This window comes from Oryzias melastigma, linkage group LG19 (genome assembly GCF_002922805.2).
Source record: "Oryzias melastigma strain HK-1 linkage group LG19, ASM292280v2, whole genome shotgun sequence".
In the NCBI taxonomy this organism is placed as follows: domain Eukaryota; kingdom Metazoa; phylum Chordata; class Actinopteri; order Beloniformes; family Adrianichthyidae; genus Oryzias; species Oryzias melastigma.
Window position 1 is genome coordinate 22,078,380 of NC_050530.1, and position 19,561 is coordinate 22,097,940.

The following is a 19,561-nucleotide window of genomic DNA, read 5'->3' on the forward strand; positions in this document are numbered from 1 at the left end:
AGCACACAGCTGAAATATTAGCTAAACTCCAAATTAGCCTAAAAAACCTTAATAAATGCCTAAGAGTCTAGAAAGCTAGCATAATGCCATTACAACTTTCAACTTTACTACACTCTGACTCCATATCATATAAAGTAATGATTAATTGACTAATAAATTAGTTGTCGACTATTTTAATAGTCGATTAGTTGACTTTTCGTTGCAGCTCTAATAGATACACAAATTTTAGCTTCCGGCTAATGACGAGTTTAATGTTATGTTTGGGCGCCATCTTGTCTGCAACCAGGTTCCCTTCAGAAAAAAATGCCGATTAAATTATTGTAATTATCTGTAAGTAAGTCATTTTCTCGGTCCAGTTCTGATCTACAGTCAATGGGTGTGACTCTCAGTAAGCCACGCCCACCACGAGTTTCCTGCCTCCTCTCCGGGTGGGTCTATAGTGACATTTATGAACAGCAGTTTGTAAAGAGGACGTCACGCATGAACCGATTGCATGAAAGATGCACTGTAAGTAAGAGAGTAAACTCCAGATTATGGGATGGACAGCTTTCGTCTGCAGGTCAAAAGGACACACACTGCTAACGTTGACTTCATGTTACACGCCGTTACTGAGGACTCGAATTGGGGAAGTATATTTTCATGGAGTGAACAGAATATTTTTTAAAAATCCGAGACAAATAATAGAGATTTTGTGAAAATTGATTTCATTTGGACACCCAGAATAGAAAATGTGATTTTGGGATGGGGGGAGGGTGTCTCCTTGTCTGATCATGTTTCAAAGAAACTTAACTTCCAGCTGGAAAACATCCGTTTCCAGAGTCCGTGTTGTATAAATTGCAATATACTAGAATGTTCATATTAGAATATAAGATAATATTATGGCGCAATGAATAATAATTGTATGTTTATCAAGGGTTACAAATAAAGTTCCCATGAGAAAAGATGAAACCTGTGTGGTGTGTTTCTTAAACACCAGAGACAAAGTGATGGTTTAGCTGTGATGGATTTATTGCTCATCTTTGGGTCACATACAGGGATGCAGAAAAAAATGCAGTTTTTTTAAAAAAGCAAAGCAAAAAACGTGGCAAAGCCACATGGAAGCTTCTGTCAAATCTCTTTCCTTGAAGGAAATAAATGGTTTACTCAAAAGGCAGAAAAACATTTTACACAATAAGACAAGTAGTAAAATATGAACTTTGACATCAAACCATATAAATCATATTTTAAAAAAAGCAATATATGGTCTACACAAAACAGCATTTGAATGTGTTTTTAGAGAAATCAAATGTTATTCAGGGAATATCTAAAAAAATAAATCAGAACTTTATACCACGACCAGCTGCATTTTCTACTTTTATAAATAGAAATATAAGGAAAGAATATTTAGAGACAACTTGAAGCGAGCAAAAATGTCTGAATTAGTACCACTCGTTCTCTCATAAACTTCAGTTTGAGTCGATGCAGGTTTTTGCTGCGTAGAAGCTGCTTTGGTCACCAGTATTCAGATTAATTTCCATTACAGAAAAACAAAAAATGGAAGGTAATGTCTTCTACAACGGCTCATCTCCTTTATTCTTTAAAAAACTTGATTTCTACAGATTGTCTTTAAACGTTTGGATCAAGAGCCAAATGGTTGAAAGCTTGTCTTTGGTCTAGAAAGAGTGGCAGTATTGAACCAAAATGTATTGAACCAAAATCAACATCTTCTATGTTCTGGAAATGACAAACGGGTAAAAATGTGAAATTTAAGCACCAGGAATATAAATATATTACATTCTTAAAGCTTCTCCTTCCTAGTCCTTGTAGAAGCCATGCTAACACGCAAATATAATTCGTTTACGGCCACAAATCCTAACAAATATAGAAATGTAACCTATACAGAATGTCTGAACCAGAACAGCCATCCAGCCTACTACTTTTCCTCAATAATTTGGATTGGATGAATTAGCCAAGCTGACCTTCAGAAGTAGGTTTTTGGTCACTTTTATTCACATTTCAGGTATTTGCAGTGCGAAGCTGCAGGAACAGACTGGAGGAAGGTTATCGATTAACATCCGTCTAGTCTCTAGAAGTTGCTTTTATCCTTTGTGCTATCTTATGGGGTCCAGATGACCCAAGCCTTACATGTTATCCACTCCATGGTGGACAGCAATTCATGTCTGCCACAGAAAATCAAAAATCATTGTAAAACATAAAAGTTTAGGATGCTGTCTGGTGGGGTCCAGATGACCCCACCCCCAACGTCAACATACAAGGATAGCACAAGGGTGAAAAGACCAGACTGGTGGTCCTGGAGGAAAGTGGGACGTTTTTGCATCTGGACTTCTGAAAATCTTCCTTGAAAAAGGTAAAATGTCCATAAATAATTGAACTGATAGTGCTGGAGAGGGATTGTCTTTCTAGCACTTTCTGTTGAACAGGCTTATAGGCTGTTAGACTCGGTTAAAAACTCAGCTGAAAATGCACATAAGTAAGAGTTTAGTCAGTCTTTTAACATGAAATAGCATTTTTATCTTTTTTTTAAAAAGCCAACTTTTCTAGTTTCTGAGATATTATTAATAGATTGGGCTTTTTGAATATGATTAGATTTAGTCTGATTGAAACTCTCCTTCTCAGAATACAAGTGCTTACAGTGGAATTAAAAAAAAAGGAATCTTTTTATTTTTTCAGGTAAAAATACTAAAAACTAGTTATGTTGGTCTTGAAAAAGAACGGCAGTCAAAAGGAATGTCAGAAACAGGATCCCCATCAACATCTGGTCAAACAGTCCAGGACTGGTCTTCTATCTGGTGAATGTGACTGGACAAGCTATAACTAAACAGTAAAAATGCTTTCATGGAAAAATCCGAAGTTTCGAAATTTGTTTGCAGCTTTTTTTTTTTTTTAATTGCCATCTTTTCATAGTCGTGCCTGTCAGCTTTTTAGTTACATAAAGAGAAATAAACATATAAAGGGACTCAGCAAATGAGGCTCAGCTTAACAACAGTTAAAATTCATAAGACCAATTATCTCTTAGAAGTGTCACTTTCTTTCCTTAATGTTTACCAGCGACATAAAAAATGTGAAAATCAGTTTGTAAATATTCTTCAAAAGCTTAAAAACCATTTCTATACACATAGTCTAAAGTCAAGCAAACTGTGAAGGAGTATAAAGCCAAAGTGCACAATACACTGTTTTTTTATATTTACACATTTCTTAAAACACCAGATTGATGGTTCTTGTGCTCTCCCACACCACTAAAGTGTATAGATTTCATTTCGTCTGTTGATGCGTTTGGTTGTGGTATTTACACTGTGGCCATCATTGGCAGTCCAATTCCAACAATCATTTTACCATTAAGGGAGTTTTTTTTTTCCAGTAACACTCAGAAAAACAAATGGTCCAAATGTGTCTTCAAGTCTAAACGGTGTAATACTGATCGTGTAGAAAACGTTAAGGCACCATCATTGTCAGCTTTGCTCATTGTCGTCCATTGGTTGGAGAATATGACAAGAGCGTAGAAATATGTCAATAAAAGTCAAAATTCTCTTCTCGAGTACACATTCTGATGGCTATGACCCTTTAGATGTCAGTGAAGTTTTGCTGGGTGAAATTGGATAGTTCTAAGGGATGGTTGTAGCTGCTTTTGGCCACCAGACGTGTGATGACAGTGTTTTCCTTCTTTCACCAGTGCTCCAGATGAAGGTCCATGGCAGAGTTCAAGTTAATGTCTGTAACATCCAGGAACTCTGTGTTGAAAATGCTGGGCACGTTGGGCTGAGCCACGTTGAAGGCGTTGGCGGAGTTGGGTGGTGTCAGGTCCAGCCACTCCATAGTCTCCCACGGCGTCTCACTGAAGGTCATGCTGACCATCCCTTGGACCTCAGGGATGGAGGACATCTTGTTGCCAAGAGGAGACAGAGGGGTGTCCATCACATCTCTGTTTGTCAGAAGTTTGTCCTGATGCAAATGATGAGAGTGGCAGTGGTGGTTTTGGGGGCTGTAACCGTCAGCATCTCTGTTCCTTTCATCTTCCTGGCTTCGGTCACCTTCCATCATTTTGCTCATGTCTCCTGCCCGACCGACGGAATTGCCAAGCAGCGTCTGCAGGTGGCTCTCAGTGTTGTGGTTGGCTGCGTGGTCGTAAGGGAGCTGGACGGGAGAGTGGTGGTCATAGTGCCAGTGGAACCTCGGGATGAGCACGCCGGGACACCCTGGGGACACAGTAATGTGAGGCACAACTTTGGTTACAGAGACCTTCTCCCTTTCTTCTCTGGCATTAGTGGGCATCTCTTAAAGGGAAAGAGGGTCACAGAAGTCATGGCATTGAATTACAATGTCTCTAGTGAGAACCAGATCACATAAAACTGGTGAAGGAAACCTAACAGTGGTGCCTGTTACCCACTTCTCCACTCATTCAAAAGATCAGATCTCTACAGGGATGATGCTTGCCTTCATAGAAACATTTGTCAGCACTGACCACACCTAAAGACTATTGCGCTGGTGTTAAAAAGGTGGTAGCTTGCCATCACTGTTAGACCCTAAATAACTTTCAGCATTTTACTCTCCGTAAAAATATATTTTGTCAAAATTATACAAGTTAGAAATGAGCGCAAGATAACATTAATAATAATAAAATAAAATGATCTGGAGGGGCGGATATAATTACCCAGCAGGCCGGATACGCCCCTCGGGCCTTGACTTTGACTCCTTTGCCTTAGACCATTGGTGTCCAAAGTCAGTCCTCGAGGTCCTACATGTTTTCCAGCCAACCTGCCATTGAAGCTCCTTATTGGCCAAACACACCTGATCCAGGTAATCAGCAGCAGATAAGGCAGGATTTCTGGAAAACCAGCAGGAGACTGATCCTCAAGGCCTGACTTTGGACACTCCTGCCTTAGTCCCAACTGGCCTTGTGGGTGGATACTAGCTGACTATGGGCAGAAAATGGGCAAACCAATATGAGGTGGTCCACATAAAATAGCAAGGTTCCAAGTTAGCCCATAAAGCAAAAATGTTTATTTATATTTTTTCTATGGGCATGCTGCGGGTGACAAGTCATAGCAAACACTAAAGCCTCATTTCCACAAAGCCATCACTGGTCCGGTTTGATCTGGTATTTTGAGTGTTTCCATAGTAAAATGGACCATAGTGCTCAAAGTGGGGCCCATGGTCCAAATTTGGCCCGCTAAAGGTAAATTTTTGGCCTGCAGAGTCGTGGCTGCAGAAGCCGTGAAGTGTTTAGTTAAAACCTCTAACCCATTTCCCATCGATTCGCTAAGGTGTTCCAAAACTCTTCGGCTGTAATATACTTTCATTCTCTGGGCTTTTCTGTTTGAAATTTCCAAAAAGCCTTCACGGTCACTTCCGATGCTTTTAGCGTCATTGTTCAGCTAGCCAAGATGGAGCGACAACTGCAAACGGATAAGAGGATTATTTTTTGCAGAAATCTCTTCTAAGGCTGTTAGTTTTATTTGTCAGTAGTCCGTGGCTGTACTGAAAGAGTACAATATACGCCACCACTACCGACTAAATATTCTACATTTTCTCCTTTTATTTCATGACAAGCAAGAAAATATTGTATTTGGGCCGCGGACCAAGATCCCATTTAGACTTTGGTCCTTTGAGGGAAAATGTTTGAGCACCCCTCCATTAAACAGTTCTGACCCGTAACTCTTGAGGGCGTGTTTTGCTGCTGCAACACTTCATTTCTGGCCTGTTTTCAGCACCACACTGTTCTGAAGCTGAGAGTTTGGACCGGTAAACTCCTGATATCAGGTTGACACATGGGTTTGACTTCACTGCAGGGCAGACGATCTTACCTCCACTCTCTATGAGGACATCTAACAGCTCGTCCATCTGCTGGCTGCGGGTCAGTTGCTGTAAAGGGAAGAAACACTGGTTACTTTAGCAGATTTCTTAACTGTCAATATACAGCAAAGACAAATCGGTTTCTTTAAAATGTTCTGGGCTAAATAGAATAATGCCGGGAAAGGAGTTATAAGAACTATAAATCTTAAACTGATGATTCCAACTTTTTGTGCAATAGCTTGCTCTTAAGAACAAGGTCAACAGTTGGGATTAGGTGGGAAATAACCTCCTACAGAGCTACAAACTGACAGAGGAAGAAACAACTTTCTATTGAAATGGATCCTCCATCATTCAGCGGTGGTAAGAACATCCAATCAACGATTGAGAAGATCTCAAGTCATGAAATTTAGAAGAATGTTGGAGGCAAGACTGAAGCGTCTCATGAACCTCAACCATCTTCTCCTGTGAGACCAGTTTTAGCCAATACGTTATCACCCAGTAGATAACTGGAGACCTGAGCAGGCCACAGGGAAATTTAGAAGACCAATGAAGGTTTGGGAGGGCTCAAACACTTGGGCAGAAACCTTTTCCATCCAGGGAGAAAAAAAACTGTGGTTTTCCAACCATTTTGAGGCTTTGTAGAGGACACTTCTAAAACATACAGCTCACAGAGTAGAAGAATCCAAACATCAAGACTCTGCCATGAACAGCCTATAGAGCTTCACATCGTCCAAAACATCATCAGCATTATCAGCATTTTAAATTGATACCAGTACTGTAATGTCACCCCTAGAAATACCTGTATATATGACTTGTCTTTGATATGAATCTAAGACAAGCCCTTTTAAAAAAATGTTCAAACTGGATGTTTGAAATTGAATTCCATCACTGATCTTAAGGATCCTTAATAACCTGAATCTATGATTGTAGGGTATAAATATTTGATATTAAGTCCTGAACTGGATGTTTATTATTCATGTAAAGAAAATGGTACGGTCGAACCGGGGTGGGATTATACAAGTTCGCTTCCTCCCACTCCCTTTCAAGCAATCTACTTCTGGATGTGATTTATTATGTAATATGTGCTTATTTTATGTATAATTACCTGATTGCTTGGAATAAACCATTTTATTCATTCAACAATTGCTTTCATTTGTGTAAAAAATGTCAGTCAAAGCTGACGTTTGTCTAATCAGAACATGGGAAAAGGCAGATCTTTCATGAAAGTGATGGAGGAACAGAAAAGATGCAAGACTGGTGATGGACATCTGAGAGACAAAAACAAGACAGGACAGAACTGGAGTTTCTACGACAACGCCACAACTGTAAAATCCCTCGCCGGGCATCTGTGTTGAGCCGCAGCACAGCTTGGACTTTACCTGCTTGACTGCATCCTCATAGCATGGGGGCTGTCTTAAGTCATCTGAATCTGAGCTACTGAAGGCAGGGGGAGAGACCTGGCATTTTTGGCCAAGATGCCTAGGAGACGGCAATATTGACATCTATATGAGAAATAAGCGAGAAGTGGCGTTAGCATTTGGTAAGGGGAGCTCCCCACATCTGAGCTGCAGAGAAAAAGATCACAAACGAGGCCCTCATGCTGGCGTTCCGTGATCACAATAAACTTTACTTTAGACCAGGGGTCCCCAAACTATGGCCCGCGGGCCGGATCCGGCCCTCCTCCACATTTGGCCTGGACCCCCAAACTGTTTTAGCTAAATTAAACTTTTTTTTCCAGTTTTTTTTAGGATAATTTGTCATTTAGCCAAAATTCCAGTCATATGCTAGCTGTTTTGGCTAATTTATGCTTTTTTTAGGCTAATTTGGAGTTTAGCTAATGTTTTAGCTTCATGCTAGCTGTTTTGGCTAAATTAAACACTTTTTCAGTTTTTTAGGATAATTTGTCATTTAGCCAATATTTCAGTTATATGCTAGCTGTTTTGGCTAATTTACACTTTTTCAGTTTTGTATGCTAATTTGGAGTTTAGCTATAATGTTAGCTTTATGCTAGCTAATTTGGCTGAATTAGATATTTTCCTGTTTTTTTTATTTAATTTGGAGCTTAGCTTATACTTCAGTTAAATGCTAGCTGTTTTGGTCAAATTAGAGATTGTTTCATTTTTTTAGCCTAATTCGACATTTAGCTCATATTTCAGCTGCATGGTAGCTGCTTTAGCTAACTTAGGCTTTTTTCAGTTTTTTTAGGCTAATTTGTCATTTAGCTAATATTTCAGTTACATGCTAGCCATTTTAGGTAATTTTGGCTTTTTTCAGTTTTTTAAGCTAATTTGGCACTTCGCGAAGATTTTAATAGCTATCAGCCTCAGCATTTTCAGCTATCAACTTGAGCGTTTTCAGTTCTCAGCTTCAGTGTTTTCAGCTATCAATTTAAGCCTCTTCAGCTATTAATCTATCGCAGATTATATCTATCTATATATTTAGTTCTTAAAATGTTTTACCATCATTTTTTCTGTGAAAATTACAGAAATTAATTGTTTTAAATTTGGCTATGTGCGGCTTTCTGGAAAACCATAAATGTTTACATTTAGGCTGTGATTGTTACACTTTTTCTGTTAGCCTATAAACCGACCCCGGCCCCACATCAGAAAAGAAAACAGTTATGTGACCCTCACAAGAAACAGTTTGGGGACCCCTGCTTTAGACGAGTTGGCGTTGTGTGGTGAAAGACAAAGAGAAAATAAAAAGACGAGTGAGCAGAATGAAGATGAACTTCATTAAAGAAGACACACATGAACAAAGACCAGAGAGAGTGGATGTGCAGGATCCTGAAAGCAGCCAACGCTTATCCGGTCAGCCTGATTTTTACCTTTGGTTGCAAGCTGTCGGGCTTTGTGGAGCAGTTGGGGTTAAGACCGCAGTCAGCGGAATCAGGAAAGACCACCTGAAGGCTCCTTTGGTCCGAGGAGAAGGAGCAGTTCACCTGCTGAGCAGCGGCCCTCTGCTGCATCTGCAGGAGCGTAAAGAAGAAAGTTCACCCAACGAACAACGAATTCACCATCATGTTTCTGTAGAAAAAATTAGCCCTTTAACACCGGAGCTCCAGTGTTTATGTTCTTTGATTTACTGTGAATTTTTAATTGTCAACACAATCAATGTCATTCTAGTAGATTCTGAAGGATCCAGTAGAAAAAAGTATATGAAGAATACACAAATCTATAGATTTTAGCCACTCCCCTCTGAATAACTACTAACCATTGTAATGCAGCATAAGATAAAATGTACTTTAAAGTCATAAAACACACTCAGTAATCAGAAAAAAATCTGACTATTTACCAAAGTTTTTCCTAGTATTTGTAATCTGTGTACTCTGGAGGAAGTGCAGAGTAAACGAGGCCTAATGATGTCAGCAGGGATATAAAAAACATTAATTTAAAGGTTCGCTGCAGCCATAAACTTATAAACTTTACTATAATAAATTAAATCGATCCCTTATTTTTTAAAAATGACTGTTATTTTATATTTCTTTAGCCAGAGAGCCAAGAGAAATCCAACAAGGAGGAAACCGATCACACCAGTGTCGTCTAAAAATTGTGAAAACTCTGCGGTTCACGTGAAAGTAGAGACACAAAGGTGCGGTTGTGATGATTAAAATGATACCAAATAAGGAAGCAGGCAGTGTTTCAAATTGAAAATGCAGAACATTTAAAAGCTGAAAAAAACAGATTTTTACAAGAGAATCTGGCCACAGAGAACAAATATAGCGCCTGATAATTAATAGCCAGAAGTCCTGCCGGAGCAGGACTCGACACTCTCTGTGACAGAGAAAAAATGTCTTTTTGTTTGCTTTTCTCCAGAGATAAACAGCGTAGTTATACAAATTTGAACACTTGTTAATATTGACTTCAAAGAAATAAAACAATTAACGTTCTCTGTCCCATTTGAAGCTCATCTCACACACTAAACTGTTAGACAGTTACAGTTTATTCACATTTAAAAACGTAAAAGCTGATAGTTCTGAAACGTTTTTAAAATATCATTTTGAAAGGGTTACGCTAGAGGTTGTTTATGGCGTCATATTGCATGTGACCTGAGGGCCCTCGAGTTTTAGGCCCTGGGGTTAAAAACAAACATTCTAAATGTACAATCTCTCATGTGATTTCATTTTGTGAATATTGGAAGATAATAAGTAAATATTGTAACAAAAAAAATAAATAATCGCAATTAATCGCAATAATTTTTTCTCAGTTTGTGATTAATTAGTTAATTTCTTTTAATCGATTCCCGGCCCTAGTTTTTATATAAAGCAGTTTGAGTGACAGGAGTTGAAAAAAAGTGCTTCACAAATAAAGTTTGATTTGATTTGAACTGTTCAAATTGTTTTTCTACATCTCCAGGCCTTTAGGGTCAGTGTCCTAAATGTTGAAGCTAATTTTCCCGCCTGCTCCAGTTAATCAGCAGCAGGTTTTACCTGCATGTTGCGTGCTCTGTTGCTGCTTTGGCTTTGCGGGTGACCGCAGCCGTCTCGCCCCATCGACGGCGTCAGCAGGTAGGAGTTGTTAGGTGACGAGGGCTGCGAGCCGCTGGACGGTTTTCTGATGGGGGAATCTTGCGGGGAGCACTGTGGACTGAGGAAGGCAGACATGGTGGAGGGGCTGCCTGAGGAGTGGCCCGTCTCCATGCACTGTGGACCGGCGGGACCCCCCATGGTTGTGATGGAGCTGTTGCAGTGTCCCATGCTCTCCATGCAGGTGTCCGGAGGGTTCTTCAGCTGCTTGGGAGAGGACAGAGGGCAGCTGGAAGACACGGACTCCTGCTTGACCGTCACCCCAAAGAAGTGTTGGCCCATCATGGATGGGGTCTGCTGCTGGTGGAGCATTGGGGGGTGAGACGGGGCGGGGAGGGCGTCCCGTGTTGCTCCATAGCAACGTTTCCTCTTGTGAAGCTGCATCTTCAACTCCTCAACCTGACAAACATTAAAGTCAAACGTTAAAATCCCATTAGCTGTTACTCACCTGTCAACTTTGTTCTCTGCATTTGGGGGAGGGGTGTGCTGCAGACACAGCTGCTCAGGAACCCAATCCAACCCCTTAATTAGTGTCAAAGCATGGAGGCACTGGGTCCCATTTTTAGGAAGTCTTTAGCATTTAGTCTGGAATTGAACTCATAACCTCCCAGTCTCTGGGCGGACACTCCACCACAAGGCCACTGAGCTGATCATGACTGACAAATCAGTCCAGGTTAATGATCCTTCACTGAAGCTAAAACTGTTCAGACTTTTACTGTAGTGAATGTTTGTGTGATTATAAATGAAAGAAAATGATCCAATTCCTCAAAAACTATTTCTACTAAAAGTTTGAGCGGACCTCCTCATTTCTTACACTATTTTCTAAGCATTTAACCTAAGTTCACATTAAAAATACAAAAATATAAAAAAGTAAATTTGTCAAATTTTAATTAAGCAGATAAATCTGTAAGAGGATCTAATGAAAATTTTACATTTTAGATTTACTTTCCACAAAGTGTTAGTTCCCTAAAAAAGTATCTGTTTTGTCTTTGTGTCTTATTTATAATTTAATCGCTTATTTGGTTTCAAATATGAAAATACAATAAGTATATCATGAAGTCTGTGATTTTGCCTTTAACAAGCAAAGAGCAAATCAGCACCACATGAAACTCTTCAAGCCATTTAATTCATGTAAACTTGGGACTCTAAAAGTTATTATCTGTGGCTGCCCAAACTTCACGTTCTCAGAGGCGTTCCCAGGTCAGTCAAGGGACAGGAGCCAGATCAAAGCATAACATCTGAGCTCAGCACTGTAAAAAATGCAATCAAGGTTTCATTGATTTCCACTTTCACTTTTTACTTTCTAAATTTATAATGCTACTTTAACATTAGAACACAGTTTCTACATTCAACATGGCCGTGTTTACTCCGCCTGTCAGTCACAAGTTTGTACACTAGTTGTCTCCTTCACAAACCTGAGAATTTATTTTTATTGTGTTCACCAGATCCTCAATGTCAAAGATGGATCCCAGAGTTACAGCCCATTCTGATGGTCTTTGGTTTGTGTTTTTCCCTTTAAGAACCATAAGTATTGAATAGCAATGAATCGTCCTGCAAGAAACCTCACTCAGTACTCAGTCATATTACAGTATCATGCTCTAGTACATTCTGCAAAACAGGCCAATTGCTTCAGGGTGGCAAGTGATTATATCAACCAAACATACTTCAATTTACAGACTCACTCCAATGAAAATTGTGTTTTTAACATGTTCTTGTAGCATTTTCGTGTTGATGGGGGACATATATTAGGCGTGGGCAAAGTACGGCTGGTGGGCCAGAACCGCGTTTAGTCCAGCCCTCTGAACAATATCAGAAACGCATGAAGATTCCATATTATTTCTTTCTCTTACAATGTGGATCACCAAAACACTCCATGAATCTGCTCCTGGTTCTGGCCCTTCAATCAAATTTTAGAAGCCTTTCTGGCCCACGAGCCAAAAAGTTTGCCCTCCCTTGACCAATACAATAAAAAATGATATCAGAATTGTGTTTGAGTATTTCTTCATTCAAATCACTGTGAATCAGGAGCAGATGAAAAAAATGCATTTTGAAGAAGCTTGTGGTTGCTTCAAACTACAATCGACAGGCTACAAGCTTCCTGCTCCACTATTTCTGATGCATCTACTTATAGAAGAATAGAGAAGTGTTAGACAGTTAAAGCGTTTGCCTATTTTGGTCTTAACCCTTGTGCTACCCCATCTTCACTGGTGTCTGTGGCAGACATAAAATCATGGGAGGGATCACACATCAATATAAGGGTGGGGTCATCTGGACCCCCTAATACAGCACAACAATTAAAATTCCTCAGGTAATTGAAAGGGATGTTTTCAAAGTGTTTCATTCATTTGTCCAAGCTGGACGACTTCTGCACAGACAGACTGGTCTCCTCAGATGCTCCCTCACCTGTCTCTGTTCCTGGTGGAGCTTCCACGTCAACTCCTCGATCACCTTCTGCTTCTCCACCAGCATCTTGTCTTTGTCAGCCTCCACGCCTTCACCGTCTCCACTCTCCCCCGTCCTTTGCGTCTCCCCACCAGAACTGCCCGCCCCCCCGTGGCCATCCTCCATGCCGAACTGCACGGGGGATGGCTGCAGGCCGAACTGCGTCGGCGAGGACATGGGGACGTCGCTGAAGCTGTCTGGTAGTGAGCCGCTGAGAGACAGTTCCGAGGATGCTGGAGAGATGGGTGGGGTGGAGGAGGTGCTGGGGTAGGGGTAGTACCCCCCCTGCGACAGAGTGCTGGATGAGGACGGGGACTGGTAGGAGCATAGAGACCCCGAGGGAGTGACAGGAAAGGTCAAGGTGGTAATGTCGGAGGACCCTGGGGGCGACGCTTCTGCGTTTAGGTCCTTGAAGGGTCGCAGCCGCTCAATCAGGGCGGTCTTTGTGCCGGAGACGGGCATGCCACGGATGCGCAGGTGCTGCCTGAGCTCGGAAACCTTACAGACAACGAATAGTAACTTCACTTACAGGCAAAGGTGAAGCAAGGGAGATTGTGTCATGGTTGTCAGCAATACCTACTTTCAGGTCATCGAGATTGGCTGGAAGTGGTCCCGGTTTTACAGGCGAGACACTGCTTTGGTTTGGATACGTGGTCTTGATCGGAGAGGAACCGCTGTTGTCAGCTATAGTGGATGGACCGCCCGAGTTACAAGCTGATAACTGCTCGCTGGTCCCTCTGAGGAACAAAGATTGAAGCAAAGACAAAGTCAAAAAGTGATGCCAACTCAGTTTTAGCCCTAGTTACAATGACCCCTACAGATTTGTTGATGGTCCGGACCTGTGAAGGGTCGTCAGGAGGATTGATGTATCCTGCAGGTTCCTTGAGGATACTTCACCCTTGCTTACCCTAAAATTGCTCTGACTGGTCTGAGTTTGCTCGTTTTTGGCCTGCAGACAGCCCAATTGTAAGGGCAGTTGAGACTATGACTTCTGTTGTCTAATTTATTCAAACTAAGAGGTAGATAATAAGAACCCTCAAAAACCCTCAAGTCTGCTGTTTTAGGATTGAACCAAACTTGTTTGCTTCTCCGGTGTCCAACAAGAAGACTATCCAATGAAATTATCCTAATTTTGGCACTTATCTTAATAACACTAACAGATTGGGTAAAAGAGTTTAGATTGGATGAAATGGTCCTACTGGAACTTGCCAAATGAAACAATGAAATGGAGGAACAATTAAATTTGTGAGCCAGAACATTATGGAGACTCAGTTCAGATCTGGACGATATTGATAAGATCTAAAGAAGAGGACGCCTTGAGGAAATGAACAAATGTGGTCTGAGAAGGTGAAAAGTCTGATGAAAGAAAGACTCGAGATTTTCACAAAGTTTTTGGAAGATCTTGAAGATCTGCCGTGGTGCAGCGGTAGGCCGTATAACCCTTGATCGGAAGATTGTACGTTTGATTCCCACTTGCCCACCCATGTGTCTAAGTGTCCTTGAGCAAGACACTGAACCCCAAACTGTCTCTGGTGGAAGGGTTGGCACCAGTGTTCGGCAGCGGAGCCACTACCTGTGTGTGTGTAAATGGGTGAATGGGACTATGACTGTAAAGTGCTTTGGGCCTTCAAGAAAGGTAGAAAAGTGCAATACAAGTATACGTCATTTAAAACTTCCTCCCATGTGGGATTGATTTGTCCATTAAGTGACAGCAGACATCTCTTTACTGAGTCTGGAGTAGGGGGGAAAAAAAGAATTGATTCTGTAATATAATCGAGATTTTTTTGTTTGGCAAAACCTTTATTGATTTGAAATGCTGACAAGATTATATTAAAAAAACTATTTATGAGTTTCCTTAAGGGATTTACTTTTGTTTTCCACCAGAAACCCCTGACCGCTGGTTGGCAACACACTGAGCCTCTTTGAGCAACTCTACACCACCACCAAAACGCTGTGGTTTTTGTTGTCATGAGACACTTACTACTAGAGTCTTAGGATATATTGCGATATCTATCGTATCGTGAGACATATATCGCGATCCAAACCATATCACCAGACTATGCCAATACCCTTCCCTAGACTGAAGGTTTCTTTCTGTTGAAGAAAGTCCTTGTGTTAAACGTTCAGTCTGCCTCATGGTAATTGTTGTCATGAGACATGTATCGTATCTTAAGATACATATCGCGATACGTTCCAGCCAGCAAGGCCAAGTGGGCCCCATATGGTTTAAAAGTAGCAGAAATTGTGGCCCCTGATTGGGTTTGTCCACATTGGCTTAAGTGGACACTTAGTGGGTTGGCTCGCTGCGCTAGCCAGCTGCCTGGTGGATAGCCAAGCTCCCTAGCTTGCTACAGCAGAGCTCGTTAGCTCAATACAGCAGATCTCAATACAGCTGACTACTAGCTGACTTACTAGCTCGCTACAATAGCGCTTGCTAGCATGCTATCGTGGAGTGCGGTAGCACGCTTCGCTGTCCACCAAGCGGCTGGTTAGCTAGCGAGAGCGAGCCACTGAGTGCCCACTTAAGCCAATGGGGGCAAACACAGGTGGGGCAACCACGGAAACTGTGGACAAACCAATTTAGGGTCCACAATTTCTGCCAATTTTAAACCATATGGGGCCCACTTGGCTTTGCTGGCTGGGGTGAAATGTAACCAGACTCTTGCCAATATCCACCCCCAGTCTGGAGGTTTCTTTCTGCTGAAGGAAGTCCTTGTGTTAAGGGTTTAGTTGGGATGAGACATGAACCGATGAAGTCTTAGGATATTTCACGATATGTATCGTATCGTGAGACACATATCATGATATGTTCCATATCGCCATAAGTCCTTCCTCTACACAGTCGTCTAGTTTAACATCATGTTTTTTGTGATACCCAATACACATCATTAATGTCTAACATATGAACTGAAAACATCTGAATTTCCTGACGTGGTTACTCACTTCTGCGAGTGGGAATGTGGCTGGTAGCTGAAGGTGGGCTGCCTCTGGTGGCCATGCGGGGTAAGAGCATTCTGCTGCTGCGACTGGGAGTGTTTCTGCTGGCTGAGGATCTGCAGCTGCAGGAAGAGCTGCTGCTGCTGAAGGAGGCGGGCGTAGGCCGAGTCCATAGGGGGCGGAGACTTCTCTGCCTTCTGATCGGGAGGAATGTACTGGTGGTACTTGAGCTTCTTCACCTTCGGCTTCACATCTTTGGGTTTTTTGTGTCGGTTCTTGTCTGATGTTTTGGACTGTTGGGGGGGGAAAGAGGAAGATTTTTCATCAAAGTGAAAGATGATTGAACTGATTTCAGTGAATTGTAGCTCTCGGACTGGCTGACCTTGGCTATCGTGGAAGCTGGTACCGGGGGACTCGTCTGGCTGTTGTTGGCAGCAGACAAACTGTCATCCTGATCTTGATCAGCTGGATCTCTGCCGGCTCCGCCCTGCCCAAAACATTAAGGATCAGTTAATAAAACTCCAAGAAGACATTTTTGCGATTACTTTAATAACTAAGTACCATTTCTTTTCTTCTGACTTAAATTTGGTTGAGGTAGGTTACATCATCACATATTCATTTATGTTCAAAATCTGTTTGATTTCACTAAATTGTTAAACTAAAATAAAGTTTTCTTTTCTTTTATTGTATTTCCTATTTTTTCTATAGACTTCCTTCATCATCTTAAAATGAAAAGGTCACTCATCCACAGTGCTGTGATTGGATGCCTCCATTGACTGTATATAGAACTGGAGCGAGTGAGTGTGACATCACCCATAGAAAATGTCTTACTTCTGGTTCCAATAAATATAAGTCAATTTTTTTTCCTCCGTTGCCTCCGGACAAGATGTTTGCAGAAAAGCCGTCTGAATTTGACAACAATATTGTGTCTCCTAAAAACAGTTTCCTCACTCGCTGATGGATGACTGCTGAGTCATCAAGGTGCCACAGAAAAACAGCAATCGACTGTAGCACATGTGTCAAAGTCAAGGCCCGGGGGCCAGATCCGCCTCGACGGGTAATTCTATCCGGCCCTCCAGATCATTTTATTTTATTGTTATTAATGACCTGATGTTATCTCGCGATTATTTCTAACTTGTATAATTTTGACAAAATATATATATTCATGTGTAGAGTAAAATATTGAAAGTTATTTAAGGTTTAAGTTGATTTATTCTGGAATAATATTCCTGCCTTTTTATTATTCATAATTATGTTCAAAGTTACAGTTTTAAAGTTTTAAAAATGGGCATTCTGCTAGATTTCTTGGACTATTTTGCCATTTACTAAATTCTTTTGGCTATTTTGGAGTTTAGCTAATATTTAAGCTACATGCTAGCTGTTTTGGTTCATTTAGGTTTTTTTTTTTTTTTTTTAGTTTTTCAGGAAAATTTGGCATTTATCTAATATTTTAGCTGGGTATCAGCTTCAGCGTTTAGCTCAGAGAATTCCATCTATATTATCGCGGGTATTTGGTAAATTTGGCATTCAGCTAATACTGTATTTCAGCTACATGCTAGCTTTTGTGGCTAATTTAGTTTTTTTTTAGGCTAATATTTCAGCCTTATGCAAGCTGTTTTGGCTAAATTAGACATTTTACCATTATTTCTTTGGCTATTTTTGAGTTTAGCTAATATTTCAGCTACATGCTCACTGTTTTGGCTAATTTAGAATTTTTTTCAGTTTTTTTTAGGCTAATTTAGCATTTCACCAATATTTTAATAGCATGTTCCGCTATCAACTCCAGCATTTTCAGCTATCAGCTTTAGCATTATTAGCCCTCAATTTCAGCATCTTCAGCTATCAGCACTAGCATCTTCAGTGGCAAAATTCAGCTTACAGCATTCACACTAGCATTATTGCATTTAATGCAACATATATAGTTCATAATTATGTTTAAAAATTACGGTTTTAAAGTATTAAAAATGTAGTTTTAGAGTGTTCAATGAATGTTTATCCTGTTTGGCCCGTGTTATAAGCTGTGTTTTGGATTTTGGCCCCTTGTCCGATTGAGTTTGACACTCCTGTGCCGTATGATCATCACATCCGTTTGCTGGAAGCATGAACACAGAGTTCAGCTCTGCATTAGGATGACCACTGGGGGGCAGCAAAGGAAAAGTGATGGCAGACATTCGAAGAGATCACAGAGGTTTGATTTCACCTGTTGTGTGCTGGTGAGAGCAGGTGAGGAGGAGGAGGAGGCGGTGCTGCCGACAGGCTCCGATGAAGGGCAGGCTGAGCCCTGAGACTCGTCACTGTGGGGATGCTCTGGAGACAGACTCTCGCTGCTGCTGTCCTCCTCAAACGCGTACGAGTCCTCCTGCTTTGGGAACTTTCCATGGTTCACTGCCAGAAGGTCAAACAGGACACGATTTGTGAGTCTTAATTGGACGTATTTGGAACAAAGTTTTAACTGATATGATAGGAAATTATATTTGGTGTTGCACCTTTAGAAAAAAAGCTGTCTTGGTTACACTTTATAATAAGATTCTTTAAAAAGCTTTATTAACACATTGACACACATTATTAACGTGTTTATATGGTGTTAGTAAGACAATACTTAGCACAAAAAGCCAAAAGACGTTTATTAACATACTTTGTATGATTCATTAATATCTAAAGTGATACCAATGTTTACAAAATTCATATTAAGACACCAATTTTAAGCTTAACAAATGTATTAACTATATTATATTGAGTGCTTTGCAGCACTTGATCCAAAGGAAAAAATGTTTTTAATTACTTCTTGTAATCAAATTTTTTCCATTTATCTAATAAAGTTGTTCATGTGTCTTAAAAGCTCCTCCCACCTCCACATGACAGACCTGCAGTGGAGCAGTTTGGACAGACGGATGAAGGTCTAAAGTTCTGTCAAACTCAAAGTTCACTGATTTTTGGTAATGTTTCAGTGTCATTTACAGGAGTATGTTGTTTGATGGTTTATTACAAATCACTACACTATTGTTGGGTTTATTTAAAGCTGGGGTCTCGAACTGGGGGTCCCCAAGTCAACACATTTAGCAGCCCCCCCCCTTAATATGAAAGTTCAATGTTGGTGCAGCCCACAAGTTTTGTACTGATGGCACTTTTACAGCGTTGTGTGCGGAGATGACAAAACAACCAATCACAGCGGGGTATTTAGCTCTCGGGGTGTGACATTGATCGGGCGTGAAGAGGGAAACTATTAGGGCATGAAACCTGACACCCCCCTCCGAAGAACCACATTCATGAGTTCCTTACTTTTTTTTTTATTAGAAAGTGACTATTTGCACGTAATTTCCTCAGCACGTGCATCCGTACGGGGTTCCATTTATGCCAAAAATATGTTTTTGCGTCCACTATGGTTGTGTCCGAATCCCCCCCCTCCCTAATCACTAAATAGTGCATTCGCAATTTTTAGTGCTGTTCAAATCTACCAACTCCAAAATCGAGTGTCTTTTCAAAAAACTAGCTTACATCGATGGTCCCTAGATTAGCGGATATAGACCACAATGCATTGCGGTCGAACAATTTTGAACAAAAAAAAAAAAAACGTGTAAAGTTGAATAAACCATCCACATTTTCACCATTAGAACACAGTGGAGTCATAAATAAATGTCGTGAAATGTTCGTTTTTATGTTTTTTTCCCCTTTGTGAAATCAGTGACATTATGGCGAGTGTTTAGAAAAACGAAAAAAGTAGTGAGCATCGTGTCCAAGTTACCTTTAAAATCCAGGTAACTATATAGTCCTTTTGTACGATGCTAGCAACAGTTGCTAGTGTCGCTAGCTCCTGTCGTTTCACAGAACGTATTGCTTAGTAGTACATAGACATGAACAAATGTTCAA

The 19,561-nt window shown here is 40.8% G+C and overlaps 1 protein-coding gene across 1 annotated transcript in view; it reads right to left on the reverse strand.

Annotated features, from left to right (window-relative positions):
* Positions 1-984: 984 nt before the first annotated feature.
* The window catches only part of myocd (myocardin), a 33,942-nt gene continuing 15,365 nt past the window's right edge, over positions 985-19,561 (reverse strand). The window contains exons 3-12 of the mRNA XM_024285660.2: positions 17,895-18,079; positions 16,077-16,181; positions 15,701-15,987; positions 13,338-13,494; positions 12,719-13,255; positions 10,220-10,714; positions 8,618-8,758; positions 7,170-7,292; positions 5,802-5,859; positions 985-4,193 (exon numbers count right to left, since the gene is read on the reverse strand). Coding sequence (XP_024141428.1) covers positions 3,664-4,193; positions 5,802-5,859; positions 7,170-7,292; positions 8,618-8,758; positions 10,220-10,714; positions 12,719-13,255; positions 13,338-13,494; positions 15,701-15,987; positions 16,077-16,181; positions 17,895-18,079 — 2,618 coding nt within the window. The 3' untranslated portion in view covers positions 985-3,663. The remainder of the gene's footprint in view (positions 4,194-5,801; positions 5,860-7,169; positions 7,293-8,617; positions 8,759-10,219; positions 10,715-12,718; positions 13,256-13,337; positions 13,495-15,700; positions 15,988-16,076; positions 16,182-17,894; positions 18,080-19,561) is intronic.